We start from the raw sequence: 14,879 nt of genomic DNA, 5'->3' as shown, positions 1-14,879 counted from the left end.
TTCAGTGCTCCAGGTGACTTGTGATTGTTATAACAAGTATCCCCCCCCCCTTATCACAGTCTTGCTGTTGGGCGATTCTTTCCCAGCCTAGGAAGACGAACACACAGGCCACTCCATTCTCAATCCGCATTTCCCCTTCTCGTGGGGGTAGCTCAGGCTGTCTGCCTGATGCAGGCAGCTCGTTTGCGCCGCTATGTAAATTAGGCCACGACTAAAGCATTCTGTATATTTTAAGCTCGAAACCATCAGCGCCGCAGAGCCCGAGAGGTAAACAGATGCCTCTGCAATTTCACCCAGGGTACAAGCCAGATGTTCCCATTCACTCCCCCGCCGAGCGCAGGACAAACATATTGTATGTACTTCCCAATGACAGCACGCATTACCCACTCTTCTAATTGAGAAGTGGAAGCGCAGGGCAGGGTTTCTTCACTGCATGCTGTTACTGCGAATGGCAACACTTTCGTCTGGAAAAAGACACACGCACGGCGGGGCTTCTCATCTAAAGTGGCTGGCTCAGGGATCATGTGCGCCTTTTGTGTTCCGAGATTGCTCTTAACAAAAATAACCAAAGTACTCCTGATTATCCCTTGAGCAGCCCCAAAAGAATTCTGCTGGGGTGTTGTTGTTTTTTCGCTTTACAATATAAGTCATGTTCCAGTGGGTATCCGGAATTTGTTGGCCATCAGCACTCGCATGCGTGCTTGAGGAATTCGGTGAAGGTCTGAAAAGTGGCAAACACTGGCAGTCACCAGAAAGCAATGAACAGAACCCACTAGCGTACAACTAGACATGTAGGCTCTGTTTTGCTGTTTTGAATCTTTGCTTGGGGATTTTGACTCTGTTGCTATTGGCTCCTAGGTGTTGGATAAAGGTAAAGGTAAAGGGGCCCCTGACCATTAGGTCCAGTCGTGACCGACTCTGGGGTTGCGCGCTCATCTCGCATTATTGGCCAAGGGAGCCGGCGTATAGCTTCCAGGTCATGTGGCTAGCATGACAAAGCCACTTCTGGCAAACCAGAGCAGCACATGGAAACGCCGTTTACCTTCCTGCTGTAGCGGTTCCTATTTATCTACTTGCATTTTGACGTGCTTTCAAACTGCTAGGTTGGCAGGAGCTGGGACCAAGCAACGGGAGCTCACCCCGTCACAGGGATTCGAACCACCGACCTTCTGATCAGCAAGCCCTAGGCTCAGTGGTTTAACCACAGCGCCACCTGGGTATCCAACAGGTATCCAACACAGCTGCAGGTATCCAACACAGCTGCAGGTGTTGGATACCTGCAGCTAAATCAACAGGCTAGGGATGGGCAAACCTGTCAATTTCTCATTTTTCCAGTCTTCATGCATTATTATGCACACTTTTCTGCAGGATACACACTACTTATGGTTCTAGTCCAAATCCCCTACAGCTCCACCCAAATACCCTAATCCACCAGCTCTGCAATGCAGAGGGTATTCTGTGATTGCATGGCAAAAGGCAACATGGTGGGTGTTCCTCCACTGAGCACTGATCTGATACTGAACTTCATTGGCTCAATTTTAATCACACAAAGATCCCAGCAATGTAGCCAACCTAAAGGAAGGGTGGGAAACCTGTGGACCTCCTGAGGTTGCTGGACTCCAACTCCCATCACCTCTGACTATTGCCTATGTGTCTGGGGCTGATGGGAAATGAAATCTGACAGCGATTGGAGGACCACAGGTCCCTTGCCCTTGCCCTGGAACCATGCACACCACCTGCAACATCTATACCTGAGAAAGCCACTCTTCATCTTCTTGCCCACTGTGGTCGGATGCTAAGCTGTCGTAAGATTCGTGCCGTGTGATCGGTCCTGGACTTCCCAGAGGAACCACTGTGTAAAAAAGAGAAAGGGGAAAGGAATGAGAGAGGGTCAAAATAATGTTCAGAAGATGCATGGCATAGTTCTGTAGCTCAGGCTGAGCCTATGTGCGAGACATCTTAGGAATGGTGTGTAAGAAACCATAAGGAAAGCCTGCTGGATCAAGCCAATGGCCCACCTAGTCCAGCATCCTGTTTACACAGCGATTGGAAACCCACAAGTAGGACCCAAGCACAAGAGCTCTCCTTCCTCCTGTGGTTTCCAGCAACTGGTAGTCAGAAGTGTTCCTGCCTCTGACCATGGAGGCAGAGCATTGCCATCTTGGCTAGTGGCCATTTGTTGTCTTACCCTCCATGAAAATACAAGCAGCGCCCACTGTATCAGAACTATGGACCATCTCATGCAGGATCCTGTTTCCAACTCTGGCCAAGCAGATTCTTGTGAAACGCCCACAAGCAGGACATGAAAGCAACAGATCTCCGCCATTGCAAGTCTTAGCATCTGGTGTCCAAAGACCTATTGCTCCTCATCCCTGCAGTTCAGTATAGGTACCATGGTTAAAGGGAGTTGACAACTTTGAGCGTTACAGAGATGCCACACACCTAAGCAGGTAAGAGGCTTTCCCATCACCTGATCCTTTTAATGGGAGATGCTGGCCAAACAGGCTAATTTCCAGGTTAAGTGTAAAGCCCAGCACTTTTAACACTTAGAAATTAACCAATACTTAGATTTGGTTTGGACCACAAGCAAACGAAGAGGGAAGGGACTGCGGCTCAGTGGTAGAGCACCTGTTCTGCATGCAGAAGGTCCCAGGTTCAATCCCTGGCCTTAGGGATTGGGAGAGACTCCCTGTCTGAAGCCCTGGGAGAGGCTGGGAGAGACTCCCTGTCTGAAACCCTGGAGAGCCGCTGTCAATCAGGTTAGGCAGTGCAGTACTGAGCTAGGTGGACAAAATGTGTCTGTTAACTTTTCAAATATAATATAATTAACTTTAAGAATAGCATGAACCAATAAAAAACAACAAATATTAGGTCCTGGTCACCGGGTACAAAGTAAAATTGCATTTGTGGTGTGCATAAGGCAGAAAATAATTGCAGCATGTTAAGTTAGTTAAATAACTAAGCCAAAAAGATGTATGAATTACAGGGAGTCTAGGTTCCTCTGGGTGACAGTTAATAAAAGCAATAAATATAAACCAATCAGCATCAAAAGTATATTTTTTTCTGTTTATCCGCATACCACTCTACAGTGTAATGTGTCTGTAACTTTGCTTACAGTTTTGTGTGTTCACTTTAGGGGAAGAGCCGTTGCTCAGTGCAGCTGGGAACATCCTCTGACTGAATCCTCGGAGACTCCCAGTCTGAAATCTTAGGGAGCTGCTGCTAGTCAGAGTAGACAATGCTGCCCTAGATGGACCAAGGTGTCTGGATGGGGTATATGGCAGCTTCCTCTGCTCCCATGCAAACTAGCTGCTTGTGTCTTCCAGCTGGCAGTGACAAAGCATGGCAAAACAGCTTCAAGTAAACCTGACAGCTCCAGAGCTGTCTCACCCCTTGACAAGCGTCACCGTCAACGATACAGCGCCCACCGCAAAGTTTTCAGAAACTGTCCACTTTAGGAGATGCAGGAGCCAAGCTAAGCCGCAGTGACAAACCGCCTCCTCGGGCAGTGCTGGGCAGGCCGCCCTCGAAAGCACAGCGTTTCTCCTCTGGCCTAGGGAGTCGTAACCATCAAGCCGCCTTGACGTTAATGCAACTTATTTGAAGCTGCCTTGACAATTAAGTTGGCCAAGATCTTTTTGGCAGGTGGGAGCAGATGATTTACATCGCGGCAGCAGCTGTTTTGCCAAACAGCCATATTTTATCACCGTTAAGTGAAATCTATAACCGAAAGAATACAGCCGCGAGGAGCCTCCCCACCCTGCCTCTAATCAGGACACCTCGGGGGACAGGGGATTTGTCCGCCATCAGGGGACGTCCGGAATTCAGGGCGACGTAATGTGTGTGGGAATACCGGGGGACATGAATGGGTTGCCAGAATGAGGAAAGATCGGGATTAGAGAATGACGGGGCTGTGGGAAAAGAGGGAAGTTTTAATGTTGGCTCCCAGCCGATTCTCCCTGGGTCATTAAAATGAGTGTCAAGTGAGCTTACGGTACGGTCAGTGCCTGTCCTGTTGAGGAAAGAGTAGAGGCTTCAAAATCTGTCTTCTTACAGGGGGGGAATGGGCTGTAAACCTCAAGTCCCTTTTGACACTGCTTCTTAAGGGACACAGATCTTTTAAGATCATAAAATATGCTGTAGCTCAGGGGTTGAGCACCTGCTTGGCATGAAGAACTTCTTGGGTTCGATGCCCAGCATGTCAAGGAAGAGCTGTGAAAGGTTCTTTGCCTGAAAGCCTTGGGAGAGCTGCTGTCCGTCAGGGTAAACAGTACTGAGCTAAGCGGGCCAATGGCCTCACGTGGTATAACTAATTTAACCATGATGCTGTTTTAATGGGAGTGTTTATTACCGTATATACAGTGGTACCTCGGTTTATGAACACAATTGGTTCCGGACGTCTGTTCATAAACTGAAGCGTTTATAAACTGAAGCGAACTTTCCCATTGAAAGTAATGGAAAGTGAATTAATCCGTTCCAGATGGGTCCGCGGCGTTCGTAAACCGAAAATTCGTAAACTGAGGTGTCCATAAACCGAGGTTTCACTGTACAGTATTTCAATTAAGGATGTTTTAATGGAGCTGTTTTGCTATGTATTTTGACTACAGGTAGCTGCATTTTTGTAACTGGTGTTATTTCTGTCATTTTGTTGTCATCTGTGAACAAGATGTTGCATCCGCTGGAAAAGAAAGACAGGGAGACATGGGGATTGGGGGTGTTGTTGTGAAGTGGCACGTAGGTGGAAGATTTATACGATCTGAAGAGAAGCCAGAGGTGGCACATAGGGACCCTCACAGCTTACAGTATCTCAGAGGAAGGCCCTTGTCAGGGGATGAGAAAATACTGCAACGTTTTGCTGAAGTGCAGGTCCCACTTGTGTCAATTAGAACTAAAAAGCACAAAGAACTTATAAATGAACCAGCTTTAGAGTCTGCATATTGTGAAGAAAAAGGGGGGAGGGAAGAGCCTGGAAAGAACGAGGGAAATGTTGCTTCAGGGGTAACTTTGACGTGTGAAGTTTCTGCCCACTCCCATTTTTTATAACGGTGCTGTAAACTAGTTAATAATGGGAAAGAGACACATATAGGACCGTAAATAAGATGTTGGCGCCTCTATAAATCCATACACTACGTGCGTTGTTGTTGTTAATTACTTGCAAATCTTAATGTTAGCCACAACTGGTTCTAGACTTTCCGCATCAGCTGGTCTCCTCTGTTGTAACACTGAAAGACCAAGAGCCCTGAGCCAAGCTGACTTGAAAGTAACCCCCATTGATTTCAAGGAAGTGTGCTTACAACCACAGCCAAAATAACCCCTCATTCTCCCTCTCTCTCCTTTTGATTGCTGCTGTACTGCCCTGTCTCCTCCAAATCCAACAGCCTCTCCGCCATAGCCCCCCCAAAAAGGGGGGGATGACAGCAGATAACAGTTTCAAATGACAAGTGGAGACTCAGCAACAAGATGTCACAATGTTGCATGCTCCCTTTTCTCTGTTCCAGCCAGTCATCCAACCACACACCCACTTTCGGGATACTCCATTCCATCTCATTCCCCCTATTTTCCATTACCCCCACAATTCAGCATTCTGTGGTTACTAAGTATGCTCAGTATACACTGGGCTGTTTTTTGTGATGGGCAGTTTACCTGTTAGGTTTTGCCCACATTTCAATATATATATTTTTTTCTACTCCTGCAAACAGTTGGGTTCCCTTGAACACGCTGCTGTTCTCCCTTTTGTGTCCCAGAAAGCATCGTTTTGGCTATGCAAAGCTGCTAATAACTCAGTGCCTGAGTTTGGTATTAGTAATTAGAATGTACATTATGAAGCCGCTTTACATTATCTATATGTAACTATCTATCTATCTATCTATCTATCTATCTATCTATCTATCTATCTATCCACACACACAAGCCAAAGCAGCTTTGGCCACACATGGCCAAGGGATGGGTGGGGCTATTCAAAGGAGGTGGGGCTATGGAGGTTTTACCATGCTCAAAACACCTGTGCCATCACAAAGGATACCAGGGCGGAAACAAAAATTAGTGTGCACATCATAGACAATGGCAATTCTATTGCGCCATCTTCAGATCACTGAGAGGCTGCTTTTCTACATGCAGATCCTTTTCTGCTCATGGGGTAGCATCCAAACCATGTGACCCCGCACCCACCCTGCCAGCAATGAACTTTTGCCACCTCATCTGCTATTTGCTTGAGCTAGGCCAACAACCAGGAGGGTGAATAGTTTAGTTCAGAGAGTTGAAGATGACAGGGCAGGGCCATCACTAGCATTCAGTCCAGGAACTGCTTTAATGTCACATCTGCTGTTTGTGTGAATGAGGCCTTTGTTTTTCCTGCTGGCTCATGGCTGACCTGGAGAAATGCATACTTTTTAACAACTCAGGCGCTTGGAGGCAAGCTTGATATTCAACACCATTTCTTTTATTGGGGGGGGGGAGGGGGCCAAACAGAATTCACTTTGTCAAAGTCACCAGGACTGGCTACCTTGGCTTGTGCAGGCTGCTCTTCTAGGGTGGCCATGTTTCCTACTCTATGGAGGAACAGTCCTGTTGTGGAAGGGCTACCCAGCCCATGTCCAGTTTTAAAACAAAGAACCAAAAGGAGGCAGAGCAGCAGGAGGGGCCCTGAAGCATCAACAGCACCTGGAGAGCAGAACGAGCATGCACAGAGATCCCCTGAACATAGCCTTCCCCACTATGCTGTGATGCATCGCGTGGCTATTTACATTTTTGGAGATTTGCATTTAGAGCAGGCATAGGCAAACTCGGCCCTCCAGATGTTTTGGGACTACAGCTCCCATCATCCCTAGCTAACAGGACCAGTGGTCAGGGATGATGGGAATTGTAGTCTCAAAACATCTGGAGGGCTGAGTTTGCCTAGGCCCGATTTAGAGATCTGGCGAAGGGTCATAGTTTGGCGGTAGATCATCTGCCCGTATGCAGAAGGTTCCGGGTTCAATAGGTAGGTCTGGGAGTGTCCTCTGTTGCCACCAGTCAACACTAAGCTAGAAGGACCAGTGGCCTGACTCAGCCTAAGTCAGTTTCCTACATCGCTATCAGTACTTACAAATCAGGATATGCAAATTCTATGCAAAATCTGTCCCCTCTGCACTCTTTTTAAAGTGATGCAGTTCCTCTTCTTTCTGCAATGCATTGAGGCTGCTGGATCCTGGGTTAGATTATGTGCTCTTCAGATGCTCTTATGTCTAGGATCTTTTTTCTGATGTATTTTTATTTATTTGTCTGGATTTATGAAAAGACAGCGCAGAAGCCTCATCAGTGGAACGTAAAGCAGCTAAAAGGGTGCTGAACAACTGCGGCCTGATCCCTGCAGGAGCAGAACCACACGGCGCTGCAGCGATTAACAACGGCAAAGCAGCCCGAATCCCTAAAAGCAGCACATCTTGCTCGTGTGATCCACTGCAGCTCTTCCATGCCCTCCGACACAAGGGGACAATAGATGCTCAATTATTAATCTTTTCAGGTTTTCTATCAGCAGCTCAATGCAGAGATCTGGTTTCCTTTTCCTCTCATTACATTCCTCCCAGGAGAACAGTCACAGACAGGGTATAATTACGAAACAGACATCTCTGTGTGCTGCAGAGAGATCTTTGATATGGTGGGTTCTCGCCGACTGCAGGTGTGTGGCCCCCCCCCCCACAGAAGAAACTCAGTGTTGTGGAACCAGGCTGAACTTAAATAGATAAGAGACAGAGATAGATATATAGGTATCTAGTAAGCTGTCGTTTCAATAGGGTTGCTGACTCAACTTTGCCAGAATCCAGGATATATGTGTATGAATGTGTGTGTTCACTGGCACTCACATTGGATGATGACCTGGGAAGATTGAAATAAAACCAGGCAAAGCACACCCTCATCAATATAGTACCACTGTATTCTGCTCTGGTCAGACCTCACCTGGAGTACTGTGTCCAGTTCTGGGCACCACAGTTCAAGAAGGATACTGACAAGCTGGAACGTGTCCAGAGGAGGGCAACCAAAATGGTCAAAGGCCTGGAAACAATGCCTTATGAGGAACGGCTTAGGGAACTGAGTATGTTTAGCCTGGAGAAGAGAAGGTTAAGGGGTGATATGATAGCCATGTTCAAATATATAAAAGGATGTCATATAGAGGAGGGTGAAAGGTTGTTTTCTGCTGCTCCAGAGAAGCGGACACGGAGCAATGGATTCAAACTACAAGAAAGAAGATTCCACCTAAACATTAGGAAGAATTTCCTGACAGTAAGAGCTGTTCGGCAGTGAAATTTGCTGCCAAGAAGTGTGGTGGAGCCTCCTTCTTTGGAGGTCTTTAAGCAGAGGCTTGACAGCCATATGTCAAGAATGCTTTGATGGTGTTTCCTGCTTGGCAGGGGGTTGGACTGGATGGCCCTTGTGGTCTCTTCCAACTGTATGATTCTATGATCAAACAGCCACAGGGGCTGAAGGGCAAATTGGCACCAACCCGCTCTGTGCCAGAGGGGCAGCTGAACATTGCTTCCACATTGGTGATGAGATAGTATCCTCCACCACACACCTGAGGGCAGCCAGCTAGCTTGGGCAAGGCAAGGCAAGGCAAGGCAAGGCAAGGCAAGGCAAGGCAAGGCAAGGCAAGCTACTCGGGGCACAGGAAAACTGCCTTATGTTGAGGGTCAGGCAATTAGTCCATCTAGCTCACTATTTTCTACAGAGACTGGCAAACCCAGGAGACAGCCTGGAAGACCTTTTGGATCACACATGGTCTTAGTCCAAAGAGGAAGTCTCATATAGCCCTTCCTGTCCAGGAGAGACCATTGGCTAGCTTGAGTGAGCCTGATTCATTGTCCAAGATGATGACGATCCAAAATGCAGTTCTGCTCACTCACCATACTGAGAAGGTGCCCACAAAACTGAAACTTCCCATTTCTAGCCCCAAGAGCTCCTGGTGCTTGCAGCCTCCCCAACAACTTTGTTCCTCGGGAAAAGGAAAGACACTGGTCTCTGCCCACGGGACTGGAGGGCCTGATGCGTGACACACCCATTTTGACCAATCTCATTATTTAAGTCGACATTGAACGTCAGGGCTTCCCCAGGCTGCCTCTAGACACCTCAGGTGGAGAAGGAGGAGGGGAAGGCATGAGGCAGCATCAGCAGGGAGTGCCATTTTCTGTTTTGCCTAAAGCGGCAAAACGTCTTAAGGTGGCCCTGGATCAATAATCACCTTCACCACACATGACTATCAACTGTCAAGGTTCTCAGGAAGCAGATTTTGGTAAGGGGAAGATCAGCTTGGCACCATCCATTAGCCAGTGAAAGAGCCTGCTTCTGCTCTCGGCATCAGAAAGAACACCCAGCGCTAACTGCTAGGTGCTCTACGACTGGAGAGCAGAAGGAAGGCACTTGCTGTCCTCAACCACCTGCCAAGGGAGCTGGGGCTATTAGGAAGCTGCTCCTTCTGCTTCCCAGGGATATCATCTTAGTGAGGGGGAGACCTGCTCGGTTCCATCCATCACCCAGGGAAGAAGCAGTTGCAAAAAGCTTGCTTTGCAACTCCCTACTCTGAAAAAGAACACACTATAAGGTCTTTTTAATCTATAAAATAGTGCTCAAAGTTGGCTTTCCACCCTCCTCCCTCCCAATCCCCTTTCCTTTTGTGTTGTGTCCTTCAGATTGTAAGTCTGTGGGCAGGGGACGGTCTCATTTTTAAAAATTGTTATAAACTTCTCTGGGAGTTTATCAAATAAGTAATAAAGAAGTGTTTAGTGAGCTGACCCCCTGCCTGAAGTGCATTTAATGCACATGGCTGGGGAGTTACAAGATGTGCAGGCCTACCCACATTCTGCAAGTAATTTTTTTTTTTAAGCATTTGTGAGGTCAGGACCAAATTTAGTACAAAAAGGCATACAGATGGCGTCCCTTGTGAAAGGCCCCCCTGTTAAGATTGGGGCTGTGTGAGCAACAAGCAACTGAGTAGTGTTGGGTTTTTTAAGCACAGAGAGCCTGCAGCCAAAGATCCTAACAGCGGCAACAAATACATTCTTCTCTTGTGTTGGAGAATAAAATCAGGGGCGGAGGGCCTACTGTGAAATCAGCCTGATGGGGCCATCTTTAAAGAGTTACGGAAGAGGTAACTTCTTTCTATAATTCACCGACTTCAAAAGTATGTTTGACATTATTGTCGGGAAAATTATGTTAACCATGGATTACTGTTACAATCAAAGTATGTAGTGAGAAGTCAAGAGGCTTAGTAGTAAATTTTCAAAGCGGAGCGCGGGGATTTAGCCGTTTGACTCCCATTAGCGTCAGGAGGGCTCGCACAGCTAAACCCTCGCACGCTGCTTTGAAAACTGACCTCTCCGCATTGATGGAAACCCCCCTCCCCAAATGCTCTCCAACCACCACCATCTTTTTTAAGAAGTTCCAGATGACCAAGCGAGAGCAGCAAAAAAGAACCATTTCAGCATGTTATTGTTGTTTGTAGGCATCTGAAAGTTATTTTAATCCCCCCCTCCTGCCCTCAGAACTACTCCCAGCGTTTGAGAGCCACACAGGGGACAGACCAGTGTTTACTACCGAGATACAACGAACATGGACACACCCAGAGCCACAAAGGGATGTAAAGATCGCAGCAAATTTCTCACATCTGCATAAACAGTCCCAAGTTGATGACTACATCTTGGTTGGGTCTGTTTATGAAACGGCTGCACAGAGCAAGGGGGGCAGCGCTTTCTGAGCCCCCAGAGAGGCTCCACCTGTCCGAGATAGTTCAGCTCGATGGAAGAACGGAAGCCTGCCCTGTTTCTACTCATTTTGCTCTGTCATACGCTCGGCAAAAGGAATTATTTGTACTTCCTTTCACCACTTAACCTCTCTGTCTTCAGGAAAAGGGCAACACAGTCAGGTCTTAAGGAGAGGGAGGGGGAACCCTCCTTTTTGTTTCCCCATGGGCCGTGGACGCTGACGTTTCCACTTACAAACGCCTTTCAAGTGAACGAGAGGTAATGCAGGCTGGCTCGCGAAAGGTTGTGTTAAGACACGGAAGTGCTTATCGCAATGACCTTACCACTTAATATGAGGAGTCCTGGGCAGCGACATGGGGCCAGGTTTCCGCTCCTTGAAATCACCGTACATTCGGTTTCGCAGAGAGTGTTTGGGGCGGGGAAATGATTGATTGAGACAACCGCTTTTGATTTCACCAGAGTGAAACACAGGGACTTGCACTTATACCGAATTGAACAATCAATCCACCTAACTCAGTACTGTCTGCACTGACTGGCAGCAGCTCTCCAGCATTTCAGGAAGGGGGCTCTCTCCCTGCCATACCAGAAGGTGCTGGGGGTTGACCCTAGGGCCTTCTGCAGGCTGTGTACCTTCTGTAGCGGGCCATGGAAGTGGGCTTTGCAACTACAAGTTCTTTGTCAGGTGAAGGTTTCCAACAGGGCTGAGCCAAAGCGACTTTCTTCATTTCGTGTCAGCTTTCCTGAGCACCAAAAAGTGCCTCCCTTTCCCGAATACATATTTGGGTCACTCTGGTGCTGTTCTCCTTGACACCCCATCTTCCTTCCTGGCCACGGAGCCCTATTAGCTCTGGGGACTCCATGCAAATGCCATTCCCATTGCCAAGTCTAAAGCAACAACGTCATGAATGCTCCATCGAAAAAGACAATAGGATCTAAGATTAGGTGTGGTTAAAAGAAGCAGTGGTGAACTCAACGGTTTTAGTAGCTCCTTCAACTGCAGCAAATGTGCTCATACTGAAGGCAAATGCTGATATCAGAGGGCATTTGGCGCAACACTAGGTAAAGGTAAAGGGACCCTTGACCATTAGGTCGAGTCGTGACTGACTCTGGGGTTGCAGCGCTCATCTCACGTTATTGGCCGAGGGAGCCGGCGTACAGCTTCCGGGTCATGTGGCCAGGATGACAAAGCCGCTTCTGGCAAACCAGAGCAGCACATGGAAACGCTGTTTACCTTCCCGCTGGAGCGGTACCTATTTATCTACTTGTACTTTGACGTGCTTTCAAACTGCTAGGTTGGCAGGAGCTGGGACCGAGCAACAGGAGCTCACCCTGTCACAGGGATTCGAACCACCGACCTTCTGATTGACAAGCCCTAGGCTCTGTGGTTTAACCCACAGCGCCACCCGTGTCCCTAGTTCGCAACACTAGTTCTGAGCAAAAACTGAAAATCAATCAGGGGATAACCAGTGTGGTGCCCTCCAGGTGTCATTGTACTACATCTCCCATCATCCCTGACTGTTGGCCATGCTGACTGGGCATGATGGAAATTGGAGTCCAACAATATCCGATGCTGACTATTGCTGTTCTGCATGCCTAGGTGAATGGTAATCTGAAGAATACAAGTTGTGGGAGCTCAGAATGGCATCAAAGCTTAAGGCACCAGTGGTTCCCCAACATTTTCCCCAGGAAAACTGCCACATAGGTGGACGCAGGTGTGAGATGGCCTGAAACTAGTCCAGAAAGTAACAAGTCGGGCTTTCAATTAGCTCATGTTGACTGCTAAGTCATCTTGACAATGATGATGCCTGGCTGCTCACTTAATTACTGTATCTAAACCAAGTCTAATTCTGGGAAGCAAAAGCAACACTCACTAGAGGTAACATTTCATAGCAAGCTTTAAAAAAAACGACATCGAAAGGAAGAACCGAGACAATATGAATATTTAACTTTCTGCTTGGACAACACAAGGCAATGTCTATACATTGCTCTGTTGTTTACCAGAAGTTGCAAAATGCTGAAATGTGGATAAAGCACCATCAGTTTCTTATTGTAAAAGCACAGCTACTATTTAGGTCAGAAGAGGCAGGCAGTGTGATTGGTTCAAATAGGGATAGTCTTCAAATAATGCCATAAGGATTCAGGGCAAAACTGAACATTGCCACCAGTACAGCATGCGTTTCTCCATACTCCTTCCACATTACCGCAGGGCTTAAACTTCAAGCAGGTCTAGCCAATGTGGTGCCCTCCATATGCAAAATGTATGGAGATCTGTGCTCTCTTTTGTCCTTTTCTGGCAATGTGCAAGTGGCCACCCTAGCTGGGTTCACATTGGGTAAAATGAGGTTTGGGCAAAATGGCTCAGTTGGTAGAGCATGAGATTCTTAATCTCAGGCTCGAGCCCCATGTTGGGCAAAAGATTTCTGTATTGCAGGGGATCGGACTAGATGACCCTTGTGGTCCCTTCCAACTCTACAATTCTATTATAATAGGCTTGGCCAACAGTCCCATGTTAACTCACTGAACCTTAGAACCTTAGTTCTTTAATATGTGGCTTCCAGGTGTTGCTTGACTACAAATCTCATGTTGCCCAGCCAGCTTAGCCAATGGATGATGGAAGTTGTAAACCACCAACATATGAGGGTACAAGTTGAAGAGCACCACCCTGGACTATGCCCCACCCTTCAAATCATCATGTTTCATGGTAGACAAGTCCACGTGGAAAGAGATCCTTGTAGAAAGCTTGAACCCAACCATGTTGTGGCATGTGATGTCACATCTTAACACAACAAAAAGGCTCCCACCCAGCACACACGTTTCAAGATCAATTGCTCACTGCAATACCTCCCAGCAGAGATTTAATAGTGAAGGTATGCTGTGTAAGCTTACCAGCAAACCCTACAGCAAAAGTCAGGGGGTGATGGGGGTTAGTTTTTTGTTTGTTTGTTTTAACAAAATCTATATTTATATCATTACATTTCCTACGGTCGAGGGCAGCTGTAATTAATGGATTTCTCTCCTTCCTTTAATGCACTCATTTGTCAATTCAAAAAACACACAGCGGCCAATCAATTTTGATGTATTTAGTAAGCAATTTGTCAAAGAATGTTGCAGACCAGTTAATATATTAATTCTTGCCGTCAGACTCCTCCTAATTTCTGTAGGCCTTTTTCCATAAATTTTATATATCTGACCAAGAAGAATGCCCGTAAACAGAAGGTGCCCTTTCCATATGACATGATTATGGGAAACGGAGTGGAGTGGGGGAAGAACTCAACGCATGATCTAAAGTTTGTTGCTCTTTTACTTCTATAATGGGGTTAGGGGAAGTAAGTTACTCTGTGTCTGGACGCACTTCAAGGTGCTGGTATGGTTGGGAAAACCCATTAATTGTGGGAAAAAAGAATCTGTTGCCCTCCAGAAAATGTTGGACTCCCTTTAGTGCCAGCCAGTTAGCACGGCCAATGGTCAAGGATGATGGGAGTTGAAGTCCAACAACATCTGATCCAGGGTTGAAGAAAACTGTTGTTGGACTCAAACTCCCATCAGCCCCAGTCAGCACAGGCAATGGTTAAGGATGATGAGAGCTGGAGTCCAACATTATCAGGAGTACCACAGGTTCCACATTCACATCCTTCAGCCACTATACCAGGGTTAGTCAACAAGGCTGGACTCCAACTCCCATCAGCCCAAGCCAGAGTGCCCAATGGTCAAGGATGGTGAGACTTGCAGTCTAACAGTGTCTGAAGAGCACCACATTCACTAAAGTAAAGTAAAGGTACCTTGACCATTAGGTCCAGTCGCGGACGACTCTGTGGTTGTGCGCTCATCTCGCTCTATAGGCCGAGGGAGCCAGCGTTTTGTCCACAGACAGCTTCCGGGTCATGTGACCAGCATGACTAAGCTGATTCCGGCAAACACACAGAAACACTGTTTACCTTCCCACCAGAATGGTACCTCTTTATCTACTTGCACTTTGACATGCTTTCGAACTGCTAGGTGGGCAGGAACTGGGACCGAACAACGGGAGCTCATCCTGTTGTGGGGATTCAAACCGCCAACCTTCCGATTGGCAAGCCCTAGGCTCTGTGGTTTAGACCACAGCACCACCCATGTCCCTAGTTCATTACCCCTGCACTATACTGCACT

The 14,879-nt window shown here is 47.2% G+C and overlaps 1 protein-coding gene across 25 annotated transcripts in view; it reads right to left on the bottom strand.

Annotated features, from left to right (window-relative positions):
• BCAS3 (BCAS3 microtubule associated cell migration factor) overlaps nt 1-14,879 on the bottom strand; it is a 454,932-nt gene that overhangs the window by 223,369 nt on the left and 216,684 nt on the right. For all 25 annotated transcript variants that reach the window (XM_088657501.1, XM_088657504.1, XM_088657510.1 and 22 more), the window contains one exon: nt 1,752-1,852. In XM_088657501.1, the coding sequence (XP_088513627.1) occupies nt 1,752-1,852 (101 nt within the window). The remainder of the gene's footprint in view (nt 1-1,751; nt 1,853-14,879) is intronic.

Source organism: Zootoca vivipara, chromosome 14, assembly GCF_965207765.1.
Source record: "Zootoca vivipara chromosome 14, rZooViv2.hap1.1, whole genome shotgun sequence".
Taxonomy (NCBI): domain Eukaryota; kingdom Metazoa; phylum Chordata; class Lepidosauria; order Squamata; family Lacertidae; genus Zootoca; species Zootoca vivipara.
Note: the sequence above shows the minus strand (reverse complement) of the source record. Positions and strands in the feature narration are given on the sequence as shown.